At 45.5% G+C, this 25652-nt stretch overlaps 1 protein-coding gene across 5 annotated transcripts in view; it reads right to left on the reverse strand.

Moving 5' to 3' along the window:
• Positions 1–559: 559 nt before the first annotated feature.
• The window catches only part of DZIP1 (DAZ interacting zinc finger protein 1), a 191380-nt gene continuing 166287 nt past the window's right edge, over positions 560–25652 (reverse strand). For 4 of the 5 annotated variants that reach the window (XM_063953023.1, XM_063953026.1, XM_063953022.1 and 1 more), the window contains 5 exons: positions 25492–25545; positions 11524–11750; positions 10226–10356; positions 4637–4802; positions 560–2086 (listed from right to left, as the gene is read on the reverse strand). In XM_063953023.1, coding sequence (XP_063809093.1) covers positions 2004–2086; positions 4637–4802; positions 10226–10356; positions 11524–11750; positions 25492–25545 — 661 coding nt within the window. In that variant the 3' untranslated portion in view covers positions 560–2003. The remainder of the gene's footprint in view (positions 2087–4636; positions 4803–10225; positions 10357–11523; positions 11751–25491; positions 25546–25652) is intronic. The other variant, XM_063953025.1, reaches the window with a different exon arrangement.

Raw genomic sequence — 25652 nt, forward strand, 5'->3', positions numbered from 1 at the left:
GCCGATCAGGTCTGAACTGCGCAGGCGCCGCTGTGAGCCGGCGCATGTCAGACAGCCGACGGCCATCTCACCCCTGCGATCGCTTCTACAGGGATCTACTCAAGTACAAAAGCATTGTCGCTGGGCGATGCTTTTGTACTTGTGCGGCGGGGCAGAGCCAGACATACGGGGCGGACTAGTCCTGTGCGTCTCCGCGCATGTCTGAGTAACTGATCATAGCCGTGCAAAAGTGTCTGTCGATTTGCAAAATCCATCACTAAGAAATCCTCAATTCGATGATTCCAACCTAAAAATGATGGAAATTGGAGAGTCTGGGATTTTTCACCTGTGGCATTTTGCAGATCGTCTGAGAGACTGAGATAGGAATTCAGCAAATCCGTTCAGGGGAAATAGCCAACTGATATATGGACCCTTTAATACTTAACTGGTTTCTATGGGCAACTTTAGTTTGTGCCAATTTCCTAAGTGTCCTTCAGAGTCCTCAACGGCATTAGACTTCTGTTTATCTTTCTTTGTTTTTTATTAACACTTTATTTGAAACATAAAAGGAATGATCACATTTAGGTGAGGACAGGATTTTAATACTGTTTTTGGCATAGGTGCAATACAAACAGAGGGTAAAAATAGAGCGTGTAATAATGCATGACACAGAGACAAAGGTTACCAGCTAATACAGTAAATGTGGGATAACAAATAATTTATTTTGCAAGTGTAATCCCACAGATCATTTTACTGCAAGTAGTTATGTTTTCATAAGGGCAGACATAACACAAACACTCTTCAAGATGTAGGGCAGGATGTAATGGCGTCCAAGATCGCCGGAGGTGTGGGATGCTGGACGATCTTGGACAATTTTTTAAAACCATGCCTTGTAAGTGATTGCCCCTTTAAAATAAACATCTGAGATCGGCCAGCATTCCGCACCTCCGGTGATCTCGGATGCCATTACATCCCGCCGCAAGTGTCCATAAACAAAAAAGTTGGGGTAGGGACACATGGGGGTAGTATGGTATGCCGGCGGACGGGGTCCCGGTGGCCAGCATTCCGGCGCTGGGATCCTGACCGCTGGCATACCGACAGCTGGGCGAGTGCAAATGAGCTCCTTGCAGGCTCGCTGCGCTCACCACACTGCGCCACGCTATTTATTCTCCCTCCAGGGGGTTCGTGGACCCCCAAGAGGGAGAATAGTTGTTAGTAAGCAGGGTGTCGGGATTCCGGCGCTGGCATACTGAGCGCCGGGATCCCAACAGCCGGCATACTAAATGCCGCCTGGGACACACAGCCTTTGTCTCTTGTGCAAGTCAGAGTATGCACAAAATTTACATTTATGGTAATAAAGAGCAACTATTCAAATGAGTAAAAAAAAGTACAAAAACATACAATGATGTAATCCAAAACTGTAATAGATGGCTGCATCACATGCATTCATACTAACTAATCCATTAAGAGCAATACTTATCCCACATGTTATTTGGCTGAAGAATAATACTTGTTAGATTAAATATTCAAATATAACTAAACAGTATTGAAAACTGGCAGCGTAATATTTACCAGAGAACTAGTAATACTGCAAATGGACAAACACTATTAATTGGTAAACACTGCCCCAGTGCCACAGGACATCTTGTCTGCATTAGGTCCTGTTATATTCTCAATAGTAATGTTTTATACTAAACAACCTGTTCAAGAAATATAGAAACTTCTGGAAATAAGAGCATTAAGTGCTACAATATGAATTCACTGTACCGGCCAAAGAACAGGAAACAATCAGATTTCATCCAAAAGACATACAGCGATAATAATTGGCATTGCGTATCCATTAACAGCAACGATGTCAATTACACCTTTCCTACCTTTCTGCTTTATAATATAAAAGTAAAAAACAGATCTACCAATCACACAAATAAAAACACTGAAGTTTCCCATCACTGGCAGCACAAACCCTTAAGGCACTTAAAGCAGTTTGATATATTTTATTGTGGCCAAAGACTCAGGCGTGATGGTTATATGTCGGATGTATCACTGAAGTCACTCACAGTTACTAAACTGCTTACAAGTGTGCTGGACGTATCGGCTTCCCGAGCATCTAGGAAAGAGGGAAAAGATGAACAAACAGATCAATATAACATCGTGCTATAGAAGAACTCCAGACACTGAAGAAGGTAAACTGAAAAAACAAACAAAAAACACATTTGGATTTCTCTTGCAGACACCATTTGCTGTATCTACTGGGGAGCCTGATGACTATATTGGACTACTGCCACACTTCTGTCTGTGGTCTGCAGTTGTCCATCCCTTGTAAAAAGTCCTACTTATGCATAACAGGTAGCTGATGTAGCAAACAAGAGCTTTACTAGTAGGCACAATTTATTATTTTTTTCATTGTGACCCTTCTCCACCTAGAAATATTAAGTTTTTTAAAGTGATCTCCTTTGTTTGGTCATCATAATGGTTGGTTGTCTATAGGCAATATAGGAACAATACACAGTGGTGGGCAGGCTTTTGTCAGAGGAAAGTGGAGTTATGTTGCTATCTGAACATGTACTACACAAATAAATGTAAAACCATTTAGATGTGTGATAATACATACTGTATCACCTCTGCATCACTTTTTCATTAGTCTGCAGCTTTTTTGAGCTGAAGTAATGGCATAATCATTAAAAAATGTGTATGCTTTTGAAAGATAGGGTAGGGTCCTGCAATGATACAGAACAAAAGGTCTAAGATGTATTTATTTGAGATTGGGGTGTTATTTTTTAATCTCTACCGCAGTCTTGTACAATAATCAAGTCTCATTTAGTGGCCCATTTATTAATTAATGGGATCTAGACCCAATAATTTTAGTATCCTATCGGTGCTATTCGTGTCAATAAGAAATTATGGGGCAGATGTATTAAGCCTGGAGAAGTGATAAAGCAGTGATAAGACCAAGGTGATAATGTGCCAGCCAATCAGCTCCCAACTGTCAATTTACATATTGAAGCTGATTGGCTGGTGCATTATCACCTTGCACTTATCACTGCTTTATCACTTCTCCAGGCTTAATACGTCTGCCTAAATGTACAAAAAGGGGTATATTCAATAAGAGTCGGAAACTGCCGTCTTGTCGGAAAGACGGTAGTTTCCAACTGGAATAGGTGGGGTTCCGACCTATTCAATACGGGCACATTTTTTCCGACAAGTCAGGAAACCCGGCTTGACGGAATGCTATCGGAAAGCAGGTGGATCGGCGGAATACCAGCCGATCCGCCTGCTGTCGGAAACAGGGCCAAATCCGACAGGTTTTGGCCGTCAAACTCAATCCGACTTGAAAACAAGTCGGATTGAGGTGAGGAGACGGGGAGCAGTGCAGCGGGCTACGGGGATCGGGGATGAGAGGTACCTTGACGGCTGTGCCCCGGTCAGGCACCTCTCTCCCTGCAGTGCCTCCCCCGCCGCCGCAGACATCACTCACCGCTGACAGCTCCGGCCGCCGATCTCAACTCCCCCGCCGGCCGCTGCCAGTGCAACCGGCAGGACAAGATACAGGGGACGGCCAAATGAGACAGTCGGATTTGGCCGCTCTTTGAATAGGGGTTGTCGGGTCCATTCCGACAACTGCATGTCGGAATGGACCCGACTCTTATTAAATATACCCCAAAGAGTGTATCATCACACACATGCAGGGACAGGGGGCTCTGATAGGAGCCTGCTCCTGTGATGTGTAAAAGTAAAGGGATTGCGAGTGGTAAGTGCCCCCTCCAGAGACATTTTGCAACTTGTAGCCTATATGATACAATGGCTAATGGTGTTGGCTATCAGGACCAAGCACCAGAATGATTCACACTTCAGAGCTGGTGAAATTCAGTAAGAAAGCAGCCCTGCGAACGATCCCCTGTAGATACATTTTGGGGAATGCTTATTACTTGCAATATCCAGCAAGTAATAATTAATAGGCCCCTTAGTGATATCTCTTTCTTTAATTACACAATTAGCATGGATCAAACTATGAAAAACATCATATTAATAACCGATGTGCCCAGTTTCAACCGGGCAAAAGTTTGCTGGGCGGAACATTTTACCCCCCCGCCCCACTTTGAAGGATTTGTTTCTTTCTGTTTTTATAAGTATGTATTAATGCATACGTTATATTAAATTTCAGTCGTTTTTAAATTGACCACAGTTGTTTAAATTTATCTCTAAAACCCCAAGCGCTACTCTCTTTTAAATAAAATATGCAAAATATTTTTGTATCTCAAAAATGCATAATACTCAGTGGTGGATTTCCCACTAGGTATGTGAAGTAGGTGTCTAGGAGTGACACTTGCTGGGGAGGGGGGCACATAGCATACTCACTTGCATGAGAGCCCTCTGGCAGTCAGGAGGCCATAACATGAAGTGGGCAGTGACATGATAGGGGGTTGGGGGGGACGGGGACTGATAACGTTGTAACTAGGGGCGGCCTGACCCCTACATTCACCCCTGACAATACTATAATATGTTAGAAAGAACTATCACTGATACTGTATATTAGCTAAACACGTATCATCATTCTGTCAGCGACAGAGTTCAGGCAATCAAAAGCAAGGCACACATTCTTGCAGCAACAAAGGAAATTATAAAAGTATTTTATAGGTCTGCATTCGGAATAAAATACCTCCTTTTGTCAGCTTAGTAGTACTAAAAGGATTTTTAACAGGAGCAGCACAAAATTCTTTTCTTTTTTGGGCCGTTGATTCTAGACGCTTCCCAGAGGATGGGACTTCAAATAGTTCCTTTTCCAAAGAAGAACTATCAAAATCAGTGTCATCAAGGTCCGTAATCTAGTAAAAAAGTCATCACAGTGAGAAAAAAAACCCACTATAACAACATCTGTGGTATTTTATACACCATAATTACTGCAGATTTGGTGGGACAAAACATCACAATACAATGCTATAACCAACATTTTGTAATATCACCCACCTATGATAGACAGATAGATAGATAGATAGATAGATAGATAGATAGATAGATAGATAGATAGATAGATAGATAGATAGAAGACCATTTTTGCTGTTTTTGGTTCTAATTTGTTGTCTGAATTTGGATTTTGCCCATGACTGATTTAGGTTTAAAAATTTTTTCCAAAAATTGACAGAAAAAACTAAAATCACATAATTTGGGCCTTTCTTATTCCTAGATTATTATTAACCCCAATAACATTCATATCCAGTCAATTTCGACCACCTCACAGCTCACAATATTTTCTACTTTTTACCAATTTTGACCAAAGGCTGCAGGGGGCTGGCTGGTTAAACTAAGTGACAGAGCAGCGGCACAAATACACAACACATTACACCGCACAGTAGTGTCCGTTATTCACATTACACCACACATTAGTACCCCTTGTACACGTTACTCCAGGCAGCAGAGCCCTTATACACATTACGCCATACCCTTATACACGTTACGCCAGACAGCAGAGCCTTTATATACGTTACGCCAGACAGCAGAGCTCTTATATAAGTTACGTCAGATAGCAGAGCCTTTATACACATTACGCCAGACAGCAGAGCCTTTATACACGTTACGCCAGACAGCAGAGCTCTTATATAAGTTACGTCAGATAGCAGAGCCTTTATATACATTACGCCAAATAGCAGAGCCTTTATACAAGTTACGCCAGACAGCAGAGCCCTTAAACATGTTACGCCATACAGCAGAGCCCTTATACATGTTACAGCAGACTGGAGAGAACTTATACACATTATGCCAGTAAGCAGTAAGAACCACACTAAACCACATAAATGACACAAACACAGTTTAAATGCAAATAGCTCCTTTTGGAAGAAGTAACTGGAGCCTCGCTTTGAATGTATAGAAAAGAACCAATTGGAGGCTAGCTCACGAAACGTCAGCTTGGTCCGCGAGCTCCAATTGGCTGGCGGCCGGTGCCACATTTGAAGTGCCACCGGCGATGACTCTGTCTAAATGGTTGCCTGCCATCTAAGCGGCAGCACCATACACATCGCTGCCACCTGGCCCACCATCACCTCCGTGTTAATCCAACCCTGAAATGCCTGGCATTAGGGTGTGCCTGTACACTCGAGGCACACCTATGATCACGGGTACAGCGAATGGGGGGGCTGTTAATGGAGAGAAGATGGGAGAGGGTAGCCTGTGGGGGCGCGGGTGCAGCGAATGGGGTTTGAGTCCGTGAGGGGAGAGAAGACAGGAGAGGGTAGCCTGGAGAGGGAAGAGCGGGGGGTGCGCGGGTGCCGTGAATGGGATGGGTGGAGGGGCGTGTGGGTCCGTGGGTGGATAGAAGACATGATACGGTAGCCTGGGCGAGGGGGGTCGCAAGTGCAGTGAATGGGGGGGTTGGGGCTGTGAGGGGAGAGAGAAGACAGGAGAGGGTAGCCTGTGGTGGGAGGGGGGTTGTGGGTAGCGCAAATGGAGGGGCTGTGAGGGGAGAGAAGATAAGAGAGGGTAGCCTAAGAGGGAGGGGGAGGTTCGCGGGTGACGCGAATGGGGGGGCTGTGAGGAGAGAGAAGACAGGAGAGGGTAGTCTATGGGGGGGAGGGGGGTCCGTGGCTGCTGCGAATGGGGGGTTGGATCTATGGGGAAGAGAGAACATGAGAGGGTAACCTGTGGGGAGGAGAGGGGAGGTCGCGGGTGCCGTGGATGGGGAGGGGGCTTGGAGCGGTGAGGGGAACCTGTGGGACTGGTGTTGCGGAGTGTTTGGTGGTGTGGGAGGCAGGGAAGCGAGCAGCAAAGGAGAAGCCAGGGCTGAGAGGGGAGGATAATAGAGAGCCGGGACTGGACAGATCTGCCATCTATATGGGGAACACCACTACTCCAACTGTGTCTGCACTGAGCATCTATAGGACATATGCACCGTCCTGTACCTTTCCTTACCCTGTCTGTGTGCTACGGTTCCCCCAGTGTGTAACCTCCTCCCGTTGACGGATATTACAGCCCCGGCATGCCCCAGACTCTCCACCATTTATCCCTGGGCAGGAGGTGACAGCGGGTAAGATCCGTAAAATTATGAAAGAGGCCCCTTCCCTGCACCTCCTCCTCCTGACCTCTGTTATGACGCTTAGTCACAGCCCCCAGAGCAGCCGCGGTGCTGAAAATACAGCGGCGGCGCCTACCACAGAGTGGCACTCTACGTGCATGCGTAATGGTCGGGCCAGCCCTGGGAAGTATGGCGAGTGTCAGGGGCTGCTGAGGTCGGGCCACGTGCTGCATTCGGCCCCATAGCCCATCCGGCCTCCCGGGAATCTTCCCAGTTACTGTAAGGAATTTAATAAAATTTTCAGCACATTTTATATGATAAGCATGTTCATTTATACAAACGGCACCCCAAAGTTTTCCTAACAAGTCACATCCAGAGGGGTTCTCTCTGTGGAAGCCGGTGGGATAATTACTGACTCATCACATTGATCAACTTAGCTGTGCATGATTACAGAAATCCACAACACATTACCGGATGGTCAGGGGCGTAACTAGAAATCTTTCTCCCCCAAGCCAAAACATCCTCTGGTCACCACATCCGTTGGCCACCACAGGATTCATGCCCCTTACATTATTTGTCATTTTTCCTCCTTATAGTAATGCCCAGCATACATTATGCCACACACTGCAATGGCACTTATACATTATGCCACACACAATAATGCCCAAGCCAAAACATCCTCTGGTGCCACCCCCCCCCCCCCCCATAATTGCCAGTAGCAAAGTGATGAATGTGCGCATGTGCCACAAAAAAAGGGCGTGGCATTGCTGAAATGGGTGTGGGTTTGCATAAAGGGGCGTGACACTGCAGGAAGAGACTACCTTATACCCTAGTTTTGCAACCTGCACGCCCAAACGTTGGCCACCACAGGAAAAAAAATAATCCTGATTCATGCCCCTTACATTATTTGTCATTTTTCCTCCTTATAGTAATGCCCAGTATACATTATGCCACACACTGCAATGGCCCTTATACATTATGCCACATACAATAATGCCCAATAATGCCCATTACGCAATATGCCACACACCGTAATGCCCCTGACACATTATGCCACACACCGTAATGCCTGTGACATTATGCCACGCATCGCAATGCCCGTTATACATTATGCTACACACTGCAATGCCCCTGAGACATTATAGCACATACAATGCCTGTGATACAGTATACACCACACCGTCGTGCCTGTGACACATTATGACACACACTGCAATGCCCGTTATACATTATGCCACACACTACAATGCCCCTGAGACATTATACCACATACCACAATGCCTGTGCTATAGTATACCACACACCATAATGCCTGTGACACATTATGATACACACCGCAATGTCCGTGATACATTATGTCACACACCGCAATGCCCATTACACATTAAGCCCTACAGTAAGGCTTCTAATTACTTTTAAATTACCTGCTCGTTGCCAGGGGTTTCATGCTCTTGCTTCCATGCACGGTGCCAGTGGTTTTGATGCCCAGGGTGTCATGCTCGTTGCCAGAGGTTTCATGCGCTAGGTGTTATGCTTGTTGCCAGGGGCGTCAAGCTCGTTGACAGATGGGGTAACATTCGTTGCCAAGGGTTTCATGCACTAGGTGTCTTGCTCGTTGCTAGGGGATAATGCTTGTTGCCGGAGATTTCATAAGCTGGGTGTTGCGCTTATCAGGGAGTAATGCTTGTTGCTAGGGCTGTGCTCCCAGTGCCACATATGCCCCCAGTGCCAGATATTCCCCCACAGTGCCAGATAAAAATATGCCCCAGTGCCAAACATGCCCCCCCAGTGCCAGATATATATATGCCCCCAGTGACCCATATGCCCCCCTAGTGCCAGCTACACATATGCCCCCAGTGCCAAATATGCCCCCTCAGTGCCAGGTACACACCCTCCCCCACTGCTGCGAGTCCGGGAAGGAGCCGGAGGGCACAGCGTGCGCCTCTCCTGGCTGTGTCTGTCCTGTGTCTCCAGCGGCGTGCTTGTCAAATGAAGTGCCGGTTCGTGAGCCAATCAGACCTCGCAGACCGGCAGCTGCGGCTCCTGATTGGCTGCCGGTCCGCGAGCTCTGATTGGCTCACGAACCGGCACTTCATTTAATAGACACGACGCCGCTGCCGCCGGAGACCCACACAGGAGAGGCGCGCACTGTGCCCTCCGGCTCCTTCCTGAACACACAGAGCAATCAGTGGCGTTGCCCCCACAGCCCTGCGCCTCCAAGCCTCCGCGGTTCATTGGGACTGGAGTTGAGAACCCTTGGTTTAAATAATATATAAACAAGGATCAAAGAGCAATAATTTAGAAGTAGGAAAACGTTTTATTTAAACAAAGAGGTGATCTCAATGTAATAGCAGGTAGTATATGAAGACCTTGCACTTTGGATGCACTTAAGTCTGAACAAAAATGTGTTCTCTCAAATTTTTCGCAATCTTCAATGTCATGTGTACTAATGCATATTTTTACAGATATAGAAAGTTCTGTGTGTGCTCTGCCTCTAAAGATTTTATAACTTGGTATGCAAAGTAAGTAATAACCCGATAAATGCATACCCTCCTACATGACCCCATTCCATGAGGGACACAATGCTCTGCTTCTGGACTTTTCTCTTAATGTATGATTGCCAGCACCTGGCGCTGAGCAGGTTAATGTATAAGAAAGGTGTTTCAGCACAGATAATGGCACACATACTGTACATTAAGAGGGAAGTCCAGGAGCAGAGCATTCTGTCCCTCCTGGAGAGGGTCATGTTGGGAGGTATGACCAATAAGATATGATTGCAGTCACCTGTGTTGTAACATCTTTCTCATTAAATAATCATTTCAGCACAGGTGAATGCATTTGTACGTTACGTGGGAAGTCCAGGAGCAGACCATTTTGTACTTGGTGGAAGGGGTCATGTTGAAGGGTCTTTAAAAGCCTTTCTTTCTACTACAATATTCACTGTAACAGGAGTAGACAATGTGTGGCACTCCAGCTGCTGAAGAACTACACATCACAGCATGTCTGGACACAGTTTTTGTGTAAGGGAATGCTAAAATTATGAAAGGGCATGCTGGGATACGTAGTGCCACAGCAGCTAGAAAGCCACATGTTGCTTACCTGTAAAAATAATTACATTTGTCTTTATGCTTTATAAATAACTACTGAAAGACTATCACTGTAAGAAACCATTCTGCAATAATTATCTAGGTAACATACACTGAAACAAATGATTTAGGTTATTTATTTGAAAAGTACTCTCACCTTTAGTTCCTTATCCAGGTCATTTTTTGTGAAGGCATAAACTACATCGATTCCACCCACAGGTTTATGGTCAGCTGAATGGGAAGACCTTGCCATTTCAAGCTGTTCAGTGCGTTCTTTTATAAGAGGTGCTAATCAATATAAAAATAAAGATTTAATGCATATTCACACAAAACAAAATCATCATTTACATTCCCAAAAAATACTTTTTAATACAAGGTCGAGTCAAATTATTATGACCACTTCCTACATTTGACATCTGTAGTGCGTAGCCCATGAAATACGTCACATGTTGTGCACTGGCTTGGTGGGTATATAAGGTGTGTGATAGGTTGACAGGTACAAAGGTCAACGTGACAAATGGTCAACACAATATTTTTAGGGGGTTTGTGTTGTTTTCTTCGTAAGAGTACAGGAAACCCCAATTAGTATACAATGGGGTCGATTCTATTCGGCAACTAATGAATAGCGCCGGGAATTAGCTCCCGACGCTATTCAATTCAGCAACTAATTACCTGCAATTGTCGGGAATTCTTCTCTCATCCCCGGGGGATGAGAAGAGAAACCCGACAAAAGTGCTGCCTCGCAGCCGGCGCGAGGCTGATTCTGTCGGGAATCAGCCTCGCGCCGGGGAGTTAAGTCGGAGAATGCCCGTTCTCCCAACAATTCAACCTGTTTTGTCGGCGAGAACGGGCCATCGCCGACGTAACTAGTTGCTGAATTGAATAGCGTCGGGAGCTAATTCCCGGCGCTATCATTAGTTGCCGAATAGAATAGACCCCAATGTCCCCTTGCAAGATCCTGCCCAGATGGCAGTCAATGTGCCCATTAATCTGCTATACAACGAAAGCTTTGGCAAAAGTTCACATTTAAGTATGACAATGATCCCAAGCACAAGGCCAAAGCAATACTGGCATGGTTGTACAAAACAAAATTAATGTTTTACAGTGACGCAGTAAAAGTCCAGATCTCAGTCCAACTGAGAATATGTGGCACTGTTTGAAAACTACAGTCCACCAGCATTATACAGCCAACCTTAACAACCTGGAGCAAATCTCCAAGAACAATGGACAAAAATCAATCCTAAACTGCGCAAACCTGAAAGAAACTTACCTTAACAGCCTGGGTTAATTTTAGGGTGTTGCATAGCTTTGCAAGCCAATGTGTGTTTGTATCAATCAATCAATCAATCAATCAATCAATCTCTATAAAATGGTTGATGGTTCAATGATGGCATTGGGCCACAGAATGTAAGGTGAGTCGGAATACTACTTTTATGTACATTGTATAATCTTTACCTCGTACTGGTTTGGCGGGAGCGTGCACTTCAGAATAGCGCTTATGTCTCGATGGCACCTTAATCTCTTCCAGTACACTTCCATCAGAGTCGCTCTCATCAGTTGCAAAGCCAACAAAGCTTTTACCACTAACTGCACACTTAGATTTTACAGGATCAGTGCATCTGTTTGACTGCAAAGGCACATCCGGCACATCAGACTCCTCATCAGAACTAAATGGGGGTGTCCTGAAATGAAATAATCCAGATGAATATCTATAAAAATTAGATACAATAAAACTATTATTAAATGTAAATGCAACATTAGTTTAATATTAAAATACATGACCAGAACCAAAAGTTTTACAAAACGTTCAGAGAAGATGTCACATCTACGAACTAGATTAAATTTAACAGCACAATATGTTTGACTACATGAGAGATTAGCAAAACAGGGAGGCAATAAATCTTTCAAATGCCGCTATGAATTGCCAGTAGCTAATGTATTCCGTTATTTCAATGTAAAATGTCATATGATTTAGAAAAGATCACATGCAGAGCATATCACCCAAATGAAAGAAACAGTGTGTACTGGGTAATTGGGTTTCAATGAACTAATACAACTTTAAAATAACAAATTAAATTTTAATAAATAAGATTACACCACAATGCAGGAAAACAAATTTATATGAAAAATAGAGAACTAAATATACCCACACCATAAAAATACCAATACAAATACAAATCTTTTCTAGATGCAGGTCTTGATCAAAAGGAGTTGGGATGTTATCAGACTTCTTTCCCACCCTTTGCAGGGTGTGAGCTCATGACCCCAGTAGTGATCAATTGTGCACCTACAACCTACACGTTTCCTCTTGGACAAGACTTCATCAGGGGTATCAATCAGTAGTAATGGGCCCTACACACTGGCAGATAAAACAGAACGATGTGAACGATCTCGTTCATAAATGAACGAGAACTCGTTCATATCGTTCTGTGTGTAGGCACCAACGATTAACGATGCACGGCCCCGCACTCGTTAATCGTTGGTGCCCCGTCGCTTATGCATGCAGGCCAATATGCACGAGATTGTCCATATTAGCGTGCAGTGCTATGGAGCCGGGTGACGGGGGGAGTGAAGAAACTTCACTCCCCCCCCGCCGCCAGGTCGCCCGTCGGCCGTATCCGCCGTCGGATCGGTATGTGTGTAGGGCCCATTAGACATATCTTTAATGGGTTTAAACATATATCTACCAAAGCCGGGATGCGGTTATGGGGCCAACGGTCGGAACGAAGTTAGTTCTCTCTACAAGCAGAATGCAGAGCTTCAATCCTTTCCCACAGCACAATGTTCACCTATTAAGTCCGGAAAGGTATGCTTGTGGCTTGTCCCAATTAGAACAGCAATGGACACCTGGCACATCACTACATGCAGTATATCATTATGCCAGACTATAAATTACTCGCGCTTGACATTTATATCTAAAAGACACAACAGGATCTGGCACACAGAACTATTGTCCTTGTTTATTACACCTGTGATTCACCAACCGCGATAACAGTGGGGCATATTCTAACTGCTCCAAAGGACAGATTTTACTTATATTCACATGAATATCTATCTTGACTGGATGTTATTAATATTGCTAACATGTCAGAGCAGTCATGCGATAAAGAATTATTAAACAAAGCAAACAATGAATATTACGGTTTATTATACTTTTAATATATATTTTTAATTTTTCATATGAATTTATTTTATGCATTGTGATTTGATTTGTTTTAATAAAATGTCATTTGTTATTTTAAAGTTGTACTGAGTGCATGGAAATACAATTAGCCAGTACACACTGTTTCCTTTCTGTTACATGCACTGTCTGATCTTTTCTGTTTGTATGCCAACTATGTAAACTCCACAGATTATTCAGATGGCTGCGGTCACCGAATGGTAATATCCCCTTAGGGTCAGACTATTCTGTTTATTTCAGTCAAATGATTTAGAACTCATTTTGTTTTTCATTATTGTTAGTAACCATAGGTGTTATCATTTACTATCTGTTTGTATCGCATGACCGGCAGTCGGGATCCCGCCACTGAGATGCTCTTGCGGGCTCACTCGCCACAGGTTCTATTCCCACTCTATGGTGAGACTGTAGGGATTGTGAGGGTACGGGATGTAGGTGACGGTATTGTAACCGGCGGTCTCCTGACTGCAGGTCACATCTCTACACTTCCACTTTTTATGCATGGCTGAATTTAATTTTATAGTTACACTATTAGAAAATTGCACGTCTGGTGCAATAAAAGAAACACTCATATTTCCTCACCTGTTACTTAATACGGATAAGCAGTGTCGGACTGGGGCATGTAGGGCCCACCGGGGGAATGCAGTGTTAGGGGCCCATGTTAGGGATGTGGCCATTCTGCAGAGGGGGTGTGGCTTGCCACCTCATTGGTTTGACTAACCATTAGAGAGTGCAATGTCTGGGCCCCTTCATAAATATATACAGTAAATTCAGCTGCTGCATGCATGATAATTTACCAGATCAATAACAGATTAGTAACAGCAATGCACTGTAGAAAATACACCATAGTCCAGTATAAGGTAACATATGTATGATGTATAATTCAAGTGCATAGTCTGGAACCTGATCCTTAGAGCAGGAGGTGGGGCCCCAGACAATGGGGCCAAACAGTGGATTCCCCTGTACTCCTGTGTGCCAGTCCAAGCCTGCTGATAACATACTAATTTATATAGTTATACATTTTCTGTAGTCCTGGCTTACTAAGGAATATTATAAAGCAGGGACGTGCAGTCAGGGGAGGCAGTGCCTCCCCTGTCATAATGATTAAAATAATAAAAAGAAGATACTTATAGCACAGATTCTGTGATAAATATCTTCTTTTATTATTGTAATCATTTCCCCCCTGTGTATGTGGCTGCATGTGAGGGTGGGAGGCAGCGGGAGAGGTGCCTCCCGCTGCTAACACTAAAAGATTGGGCAGCGGGGGGCGGGGCGCAGCAATGGGCTGTGAAAGCCCATTGAAAATGAATGGTGAAGCTAACTGTTGAATGGATTTGCTGAGAGTGCTGCGCTGCGGCCAGCGGCCGCTGACAGGAGAGCCGGCCATCCCCCCTTCCCCGTCACATGCTTACTGGCTGCAATGTGCGGCCAGCGGCCGCTATCTAAGAGCCGGCCATCCCCCCCTTCCCGTCACCTGTGTGCCTGCGATGTGAGCGCTGCGGCCAGCGGTCGCTTTCTAGAGAGCCGGCCATCCCCCCTCCCCGTCACCTGTGTGCCTGCAATGTGAGCACTGCGCTTTCTAGAGAGCCGGCCATCCCCCCCTCCCCGTCACCTGCATGCCTGCAATGTGAGCGCTGCGGCCAGCGGCCGCTTTCTAGAGAGCCGGCCATCCCCCCCCCCCCCCCCGTCACCTGCGTGCCTGCAATGTGAGCGCTGCGGCCAGCGGCCGCTGTCTGGAGACCCGGCCCGAACCCATCCGGCTGACCAGAAGAGGAGGTCCGCGCACCTGTAAAGGCCACTGTCGTCATCGGCGGTAAGCGAAGGTCCGGTCGCGGTGGGGTGTGAGGTGTATGATTAAGTATGGGGGAATGAGGTGCATTATGTATAGGGGAATGAGGTGCGAGGTGCATTATGTATGGGGGAATGAGGTGCATTATGTATGGGGGAATGAGGTGCGAGGTACATTATGTATGGGGGAATGAGGTGCCTTATGTATGGGGGAATGAGGTGCATTATGTATGGGGGAATGAGGTGCATTATGTATGGGAGAATGTGGTGCGAGGTGCATTATGTATGGGGGAATGAGGTGCATTATGTATGGGGGAATGAGGTGCATTATGTATGGGGGAATGAGGTGCATTAATATGTATTGGGAATGAGGTGCATTAATATGTATGGGGGAATGAGGTGCATTATGTATGGGGGAATGAGGTGCATTAATATGTATGGGGGAATGAGGTGTAATGTGTCTGTGGGTATGAGGTGTAATATAATATTTGGAGGTGTTAGGTGTAATATTATTTCTGGGGGCATGAGGTGTTAGATTTAATATAATGTCTGGGGGTTTTGAGGTGTAATATAATATTTGGAGGTATGAGGTGTGAGGTGTAATATGTCTGGGGGTGTGAGGTGTAATATTATGTCTGGGGATGTGAGGTGTACTATTATGTCTGGGGGTGTGAGGTGTACTATTATGTCTGGGGGTGTGAGGTGTATTATGTATGGAGGTATGAGATGTAATATGTCTGGGGGTATGAGGTGTAATATAATATTTGGAGGTGTTAGGTGTAATATTATTTCTGAGGGTGTAAGGTGTCAGGTTTAATATTATGTCTGGGGGTTTTGAGGTGTAATACAGTGTGTCTGTGGCTATGAGATGTAATATGTCTGTGGGTATGAGGCGTAATATAATATTTGTAGGTATGAGTTGTTAAGTGTAATATTATGTCTGGGGGCGTGAGGTGTAATATTATGTCTCGGGGCGTGAGGTGTAATATTATGTCTGGGGGTGTGAGGTGTAATATTATGTCTGGGGGTGTGAGGTGTAATATGTCTGGGGGTGTGAGGTGTAATATGTCTGGGGTTAATATAATTTTGAAGTATTAATCCCGCCTACTTTGGTATTGGCTCTGCCTACATTTGGTTTGGTGCCACCCACATGAGGCCACTTTTAGAAATTTTTCCAGGGACACTTTTGTTTCCCAATCCGCCCCTGCCCCTAGATGTGATTGGCCCAGCGGATCCAGTGCTGGATCCGCTGTCCAATGACCCACAGGCGACGCTGGAGGCAGAAGTGGCGGTGCCTGAGTGTGGTGGCCGGGTAGGAATCCCCCCCTTCATTCCTCCTCCGGTGCGGCGCCTGTGTGCCTGAGTGTGGTGGCCGGGTAGGAATCCCCCCCACCCTCGTTCCTCCTCCTGCACCGGCTCCGTCCTCCCAGCCAGTAGCGGCACTCTCCCCTGTCTGTGCTCCTCCGTCCTCCCGCACCCAGCCATCTCTCTCTCTCTCCCCCTCCTGTGGATTACTTAGTTTGTAAGTATAATTTTCATTTTTACAGGTACCCCTATTGGATTCTACATGGACAAGTGGACATGATCGGCGTGGAATGTAGGTAAGTATGTGTGAGTGTGTAAGTGGTTTTAAGTTAATGGAAGCCCTGGACAACAAAATTGCATTCATGTCCTCCTCCCACTCCCTTCCCAGTCCCAAACAGTGATTTTTATTTAGTTTTTCTATAAAAATGTACAATATATCACAAGTATGATGAGCAGGCTGGCAGCGGGCATTGGCGGCATCGGACTGAGATGCAAATTAGTGGTGGAGGGCTGGGTCAGTTGATGGTGGCGAGTTTTTAAGCCATTGGCTGTGGAAGCGGGCATCGGCTCAGAGGCAGTGGCGGGCATTGGCTCGGCGGCGGTAGGGGTCATCGGCAGGATTCGGAGGACATTATGGCTGTAGTGCCTCACCAGCCACTGACCTCACCGCACGCCACTGTTATAAAGGGGTGTTCAAATCAGCACAATGGCCATCAATGTCGCAAGTTTTGGTTCCCACCCCAGTGAGGTGTGCAGGGAGCTTGCCATGTATTGCCTGCCATAAATGCCTTATGCAAACACATAAATATTGAATTTATCCCATGTTAATTCATTAAACATTATTCAAATGAAACAGACTATTCTGAACTATTTTTCCTCCTATTCTGTATTGGTTTCCCCATAAGTCATCACAATAGACATACCACTCGTGGGTGCACGGTCGCACTCTGATATATGCGCACCAAGGTGTGCATATTGGCCCTCATTCCGAGTTGTTCGCTCGCAAGCTGCTTTTAGCAGCATTGCACACGCTAAGCCGCCGCCTACTGGGAGTGAATCTTAGCTTATCAAAATTGCGAACGAAAGATTTGCAATATTGCGAAAAGACTTCTCTGTGCAGTTTCTGAGTAGCTCGAGACTTACTCTGCCAGTGCGATCAGTTCAGTGCTTGTCGTTCCTGGTTTGACGTCACAAACACACCCAGCGTTCGCCCAGACACTCCTCCGTTTCTCCAGCCACTCCCGCGTTTTTCCCAGAAACGGTAGCGTTTTTTCACACACTCCCATAAAACGGCCAGTTTCCGCCCAGAAACACCCACTTCCTGTCAATCACACTCCGATCTCCAGTACGAAGAAAAAACCTCGTAATGCCGTGAGTAAAATACCAATCTTCATAGCAAATTTACTTGGCGCAGTCGCAGTGCGAACATTGCGCATGCGCAGTTAGCGGAAAATCGCTGTGATGCGAAGAAAAATAAGAATTTACTCACCGGTAATTCTGTTTCTCGTAGTCCGTAGTGGATGCTGGGGACTCCGTAAGGACCATGGGGAATAGGCGGGCTCCGCAGGAGACTGGGCACTCCAAAGAAAGATTAGGTACTATCTGGTGTGCACTGGCTCCTCCCTCTATGCCCCTCCTCCAGACCCCAGTTAAGGAAACTGTGCCCGGAAGAGCTGACATTACAAGGAAAGGATTTTGGAATCCAGGGTAAGACTCATACCAGCCACACCAATCACACCGTACAACTTGTGATAACCTTACCCAGTTAACAGTATGAACAACAACTGAGCATCACTCAACGGATGGCTCATAACAATAACCCTTATTAAGCAATAACTATATACATGTATTGCAGAAAGTCCGCACTTGGGACGGGCGCCCAGCATCCACTACGGACTACGAGAAACAGAATTACCGGTGAGTAAATTCTTATGTTCTCTAACGTCCTAGTGGATGCTGGGGACTCCGTAAGGACCATGGGGATTATACCAAAGCTCCCAAACGGGCGGGAGAGTGCGGATGACTCTGCAGCACCGAATGAGCAAACACAAGGTCCTCCTCAGCCAGGGTATCAAACTTGTAGAACTTTGCAAAAGTGTTTGAACCCGACCAAGTAGCCGCTCGGCAAAGCTGTAAAGCCGAGACCCCTCGGACAGCCGCCCAAGAAGAGCCCACCTTCCTTGTGGAATGGGCTTTCACTGATTTTGGATGCGGCAATCCAGCCGCAGAATGAGCCAGCTGAATCGTGCTACAGATCCAGCGAGCAATAGTCTGCTTTGAAGCAGGAGCACCCAGCTTATTGGGTGCATACAGAATAAACAGCGAGTCAGTCTTCCTGACTCCAGCCGTTCTGGAAACATATATTTTCAAAGCCCGGACTACGTCCAGCAACTTGGAGTCCTCCAAGTCCCGAGTAGCCGCAGGCACCACAATAGGTTGGTTCAAATGAAACGATGATACCACCTTTTGGAGAAATTGGGGACGAGTCCGCAATTCTGCCCTGTCCATATGAAAGATCAGATAGGGGCTTTTACATGACAAAGCCGCCAATTCTGACACACGCCTAGCCGATGCTAAGGCCAACAGCATGACCACTTTCCACGTGAGATACTTTAGTTCCACGGTCTTAAGTGGCTCAAACCAGTGGGATTTCAGGAAATCCAACACAACGTTAAGATCCCAAGGTGCCACTGGTGGCACAAAAGGGGGCTGAATATGCAGCACTCCCTTAACAAACGTCTGAACCTCAGGCAGTGAAGCCAGTTCTTTTTGAAAGAAAATGGATAGGGCCGAAATCTGGACCCTTATGGACCCTAATTTTAGGCCCATAGACACTCCTGACTGTAGGAAGTGCAGGAATCGACCCAGCTGGAATTCCTCTGTAGGGGCCGTCCTGGCCTCACACCAAGCAACATATTTTCGCCATATACGGTGATAATGCTTTGCTGTCACGTCCTTCCTAGCCTTTATCAGCGTAGGAATAACTTCATCCGGAATGCCTTTTTCCGCTAGGATCCGGCGTTCAACCGCCATGCCGTCAAACGCAGCCGCGGTAAGTCTTGGAACAGACAGGGCCCTTGTTGCAGCAGGTCCTGTCTGAGAGGCAGAGGCCATGGGTCCTCTGTGCGCATTTCTTGCAGTTCCGGGTACCAAGTCCTTCTTGGCCCATCCGGAACAATGAGTATTGTTCTCACTCCTCTTTTTCTTACAATTCTCAGCACCTTTGGTATGAGAGGAAGAGGAGGAAACACATATACCGACTGGAACACCCACAGTATCACTAGCGCGTCCACAGCTATCGCCTGAGGGTCCCTTGACCTGGCGCAATATCTTTTTAGCTTTTTGTTGAGGCGGGACGCCATCATGTCCACCTGTGGCAGTTCCCATCGATTTGCAATCTGTGTGAAGATTTCTTGATGAAGTCCCCACTCTCCCGGGGTGAGGTCGTGTCTGCTGAGGAAGTCTGCTTCCCAGTTGTCCACTCCCGGAATGAACACTGCTGACAGTGCTTGCACGTGATTCTCCGCCCAACGAAGAATCTTTGTGGCTTCCGCCATTGCCACCCTGCTTCTTGTGCCGCCCTGGCGGTTTACATGGGCGACCGCCGTGATGTTGTCTGACTGAATCAGCACTGGTTGGTCTCGAAGCAGGGGCTCCGCTTGACTCAGGGCGTTGTATATGGCCCTTAGTTCCAGTATATTTATGTGCAGACAAGTCTCCTGACTTGACCACAGCCCTTGGAAGTTTCTTCCCTGAGTGACTGCCCCTCATCCGCGGAGGCTTGCATCCGTGGTCACCAGGACCCAGTCCTGTATGCCGAACCTGCGGCCCTCGAGAAGATGAGCACTCTACAGCCACCACAGAAGAGACACCCTGGCCCTGGGGGATAGGGTGATTAACCGATGCATCTGAAGATGTGATCCGGACCATTTGTCCAGTAAGTCCCATTGGAAGGACTTCGTATGGAACCTGCCGAAGGGAATGGCCTCGTATGAGGCCACCCTCCTTCCCAGGACTCGAGTGCAGTGATGCACTGACCCCTGTTTTGGTTTTAATAGATTCCTGACCAGTGTCACGAGCTCCTGAGCTCTCTCTATCGGGAGATAACCCTTTTCTGGTCTGTGTCTAGGATCATGCCTAGGAGAAGCAGATGAGCTGTAAGAACCCACTGCGACTTTGGAATATATAGAATCCAGCCGTGTTGCCGTTACACTTCCAGAGAAAGTGATGCGCTGTTAAGCAACTGCTCTCTTGATCTCGCTTTTATGAGGAGATCGTCCAAGTACGTGATAATAGTGACACCTTGCTTCCGCAGGAGCACCATCATTTCCGCCATAACCTTGGTGAACATTCTCAAGGCCGTGGAGAGACCAAACGGCAACCTCTGAAATTGGTAATGACAATCCCGTACCGTAATTCTGAGGTACGCCTGATGAGGTGGATAAATGGGGACCTGAAGGTATGCATCCTTTATGTCCCGAGTCACCTTTCAGGCTTGCAATAACCGCTCTTAGCGATTCCAACTTGAACTTAAACCTTTACAGGTATATGTTCAGGGATTTTAAATTCAATATGGGTCCCACCGAACCGTCAGGTTACGGGACTACAACATGGTCGAATAATAACCCCCTCCTTGTTGAAGGAGGGGAACCTTGACCACCGCCTGTTGAAGATACAATTTGTGAATTGCAGTTAACACTGTTTCCCTCTCGTGGGGGGAAGCCGGCAAGGCCGTCGGTGAGGGGGCATCTTCTCAAAGTCCAGCTTATATCCATGAGACACAATATCGATCGCCCAGGGATCTAACAGGGAGAGAACCCACTTGTGGCTGAACTTACGAAGGCGTGCCCCCACCGGGCCTAGCTCCGCCTGTGGAGCCCCAGCGACATGCGGTGGATTTTTGTAGAGGCCGGGGAGGACTTCTGTTCCTGGGAACTAGCTGTGTTGTGCAGCTTCTTTCCTCTGCCGCCGCCTCTGGCAAGAAAGGACGCACCTCGGACTTTCTTGATTCTTTATTCAAAAGGCTGCATTTGATAATGTCGTGCTTTCCTAGGCTGTGCAGGAATATAAGGCAAAATATTAGAATTTACCAGCTAAAGCTGCGGAGACCAGTTCCGAGAACCCTTCTCCACACAATCCTCAGCCTTCCATATGCCTCTTAAGTCGGCATCATCTGTCCAGTGCATATTCTGCAGGACACGTCAAGCAGAAATCGACATAGCTTTGACTTCAGGACCCAGTATACTCATGTCTCTTTGGGCATGTTTTATATATATATATATATATATATATATCTTAAGACAGCATCTTCAATATGTATATATCTATATATATCTATATATATATATATATATATATATATATATATATATATATGACAAGAATTACTCTCCCACTGCGCTATTTCAAATAAAACACTAAAATTAATTAATTATATGGCTGCCTGTATCCTCTAAGTTCCCTGTTAGGAGGAACTAAATGTGTGAAAATATGAAACGAAATAGAGGAGATGGCGCCAAGGGAGTTATATCAACGCCCTACCTAAAAACGGACCCTTACAGTACTCTCCGGATAAATTACGTCAGATAACAAATACTAACATAAAAATTTATTAAAACAACATATAAACCCGACACAAATGTTCATAAGTATACAGAGTTGATACATTTACATTTGTCGCACAATTTGAACAATCAGTTTGTAGTGATGAGGAAAAAGCGTAGATATATCACTACGATTTCCTCCTTCTCCTTATTGTAGATTCGGAGGTAACATCAGATAATAGATAGATAAATAATCCAACGCGTTTCGTCTTGTTCCAAGACTTCATCAGGGGTAAAATCTCTTCATTTCAGAACATATTGTCAGCACATAAAAGGTCATTCAAAGATGTATGAACAACGTTTCAATATTTCAATGGGACTTGATTGATACAGCGAGGACCATACCTCATATATCATCAGCTTGAGTCTGACATTCAGATATTCGAATATGGGGAAGATTCATATGTGTATAGAATCTAACTGGTTCGCAAGCATAAGGAACCTCGTCGGTCAGCAGCTTGAACCTGACACTCAGAGACTCAGGAGTGAAGGCAATTCAAATGGGTATAATGTCTAACCAATTTAGAACACGTGGTAGACCCTCCAGTGGTGCAGTGCTGACATACAGACTTGGCTGTCAGCACTGCACCACTGGAGGGTCTACCACGTGTTCTAAATTGGTTAGACATTATACCTATTTGAATTGCCTTCACTCCTGAGTCTCTGAGTGTCAGGTTCAAGCTGCTGACCGACGAGGTTCCTTATGCTTGCGAACCAGTTAGATTCTATACACATATGAATCTTCCCCATATTCGAATATCTGAATGTCAGACTCAAGCTGATGATATATGAGGTATGGTCCTCGCTGTATCAATCAAGTCCCATTGAAATATTGAAACGTTGTTCATACATCTTTGAATGACCTTTTATGTGCTGACAATATGTTCTGAAATGAAGAGATTTTACCCCTGATGAAGTCTTGGAACAAGACGAAACGCGTTGGGTTATTTATCTATCTATTATCTGATGTTACCTCCGAATCTACAATAAGGAGAAGGAGGAAATCGTAGTGATATATCTACGCTTTTTCCTCATCACTACAAACTGATTGTTCAAATTGTGCGACAAATGTAAATGTATCAACTCTGTATACTTATGAACATTTGTGTCGGGTTTATATGTTGTTTTAATAAATTTTTATGTTAGTATTTGTTATCTGACGTAATTTATCCGGAGAGTACTGTAAGGGTCCGTTTTTAGGTAGGGCGTTGATATAACTCCCTTGGCGCCATCTCCTCTATTTCGTTTCATATCTATATATATATATATATATATACGAGAAAAGAAAAAGAGGATAAGGTGATTTTAAGCGACCAGTGGTGTCTTATACTAGGAGGAGACTCAAATTACAAGAATTTTTTTTTAATAAATGTAATAGGCACCAATACAAAAGCAAATAAAATAATAGCCCTTTACAAGGAGCCAAAAAATTAGGTAGAAATCACTAAAACTGTATATAAAACATAAGTTAGTATAAAATTAATAGTACAAACTTAGATAAGACAGGAGGAAAAACGTCCTAACAGTAAAAAATTGGAAATAAGATCAGCATAAAAAAGTATATAAATAAGGTTCTTAGCTTTTTGAGAGGGTATGTATCATAGCACCCAATATATATATATATATCTATATCTATATGCATACTAGGGTCTCAATCTCTGCTGATAAGGTACCTGTCCACGCTGCCACAGCGCTATAAACCCATGCCGACACAATCGCCGGTCTGAGTAGTGTACTAGAATGTGCACGCTATCTGCAGGATCCCTGAGAACAGCTAGTGCTACCGTCTGGGCAAACGTGACACCATAGGGGAAGATTCCCATCACATCCTGGCCCTAGTGGGGAAAGGATACTGCCTGAGAATTCCTTGTGGGAAGCTGCAGTTTCTTGTCTGGAGATTCCCGCCCTTTTTCCTCATGAGAGGAGGGAAATTTACCTCAGCTTTCTTCCCCGTAACATGTGTACCCTTGTGTCAGGGACAAATGAGTCATCAGTGATATGCAAATCATCTTTTATTACAATAATCATATATTGAATACCTTTCAGCCATTTTGGCTGTAACTTTGCATTATCGTAGTCGACACTGGAGTCAAACTCCGTGTCAATATCAGTGTGTATTATTTTGGATAGTGATCATTGTAAGACTCTGAAGGTCTCTGCGACATAGGGACAGACATGGGTAGATTTCCTGTCTGTTCTCTAATCTTTTGTGCAATAAATTCACCTCAGCACTTACACATATCCAAACAGGTGTCGGCGTTGTCGACGGAGACACCCTCTCTCACACATATTTTCTCTATCTCCTCCTTAGGGGAGCCTTTTACCTCAGACATGTCGACACACGCGTACCGACACACCACACACACAGGGGATGCTCTATTTGAAGACAGTTCCCCCACAAGGCCCTTTGGAGAGACAGAGAGAGAGTATGCCAGCACACACCCCAGCGCTATATAACCCAGGGATTGCACTACAACTCAGTGTTTACCCAGTAGCTGCTGTATATACAAATTTGCGCCTAAATTTATGTGCCCCCCCCCCCCCCTCTTTTCACCCTTTGTGTATCTGGATACTGCAGGGGAGAGCCTGGGGAGCTTCTTTCCAGCAGAGCTGTGAATAGAAAATGGCGCTGGTGTGCTGAGGAAGAAGGCCCAGCCCCCTCAGCGGCGGGCTTCTGTCCCGCTTTCTGTGTGAAAAAATGGCGGGGGTTTTTACATATATACAGTGCCTGACTGTATATATGTATTTTATGCCAAAAAGGTACTGCAATTGCTGCCCAAGGCGCTCCCCCCCCAGCGCCCTGCACCCTACAGTGACCGAGTGTGAAAGTGTGCTGGGAGCAATGGCGCACAGCTGCGGTGCTGTGCGCTACCTTAAATGAAGACAGGAGTCTTCTGCCGCCGATTTCGCCGTCTTCAAGCTTCTGTTCTTCTGGCTCTGCGAGGGGGACGGCGGCGCGGCTCCGGGAACGGACGATCGAGGACAGGTGCCTGTGTTCGAACCCTCTGGAGCTAATGGTGTCCAGTAGCCTAAGAAGCGCAACCTAGCTGTAGACAGGTAGGTTTGCTTCTCTCCCCTCAGTCCCTCGAAGCAGTGAGTCTGTTGCCAGCAGAAGCTCACTGAAAATAAAAAACCTAACAAATACTTTCTTTTACTAGCAGGCTCAGGAGAGCCCACTAGGAGCACCCAGCTCTGGCCGGGCACAGATTCTAACTGGGGTCTGGAGGAGTCAGTGCACACCAGATAGTACCTAATCTTTCTTTGGAGTGCCCAGTCTCCTGCGGAGCCCGCCTATTCCCCATGGTCCTTACGGAGTCCCCAGCATCCACTAGGACGTTAGAGAAATTACCAAGCTAACAACTCGGAATGACCACCCTAGAGCGCAACTGCACCCACAAGTGTTATATACTATAAATATTTTATATATATATATATATATATATATATATACACACACACATACATACACACACACACACACACACACAACATACATATGCAAATACTTATATAATGAAGGATAAAATACATGTTCATCATGTTTCTTACGTATTGCTTGATGGTTTTGTCACATGAGTTTCATTTGAGGAAGGCAACTTAACTCTATAAAAGAAATGAAGATCAAACAAACAACTGACCAGCTGCACTGACCTTACCTACTGTATATATTATATTAAATAAGGCCAAGATATTTTAATATTACACAGATG

The sequence above is a fragment of the Pseudophryne corroboree genome, chromosome 2, assembly GCF_028390025.1.
Source record: "Pseudophryne corroboree isolate aPseCor3 chromosome 2, aPseCor3.hap2, whole genome shotgun sequence".
Taxonomy (NCBI): domain Eukaryota; kingdom Metazoa; phylum Chordata; class Amphibia; order Anura; family Myobatrachidae; genus Pseudophryne; species Pseudophryne corroboree.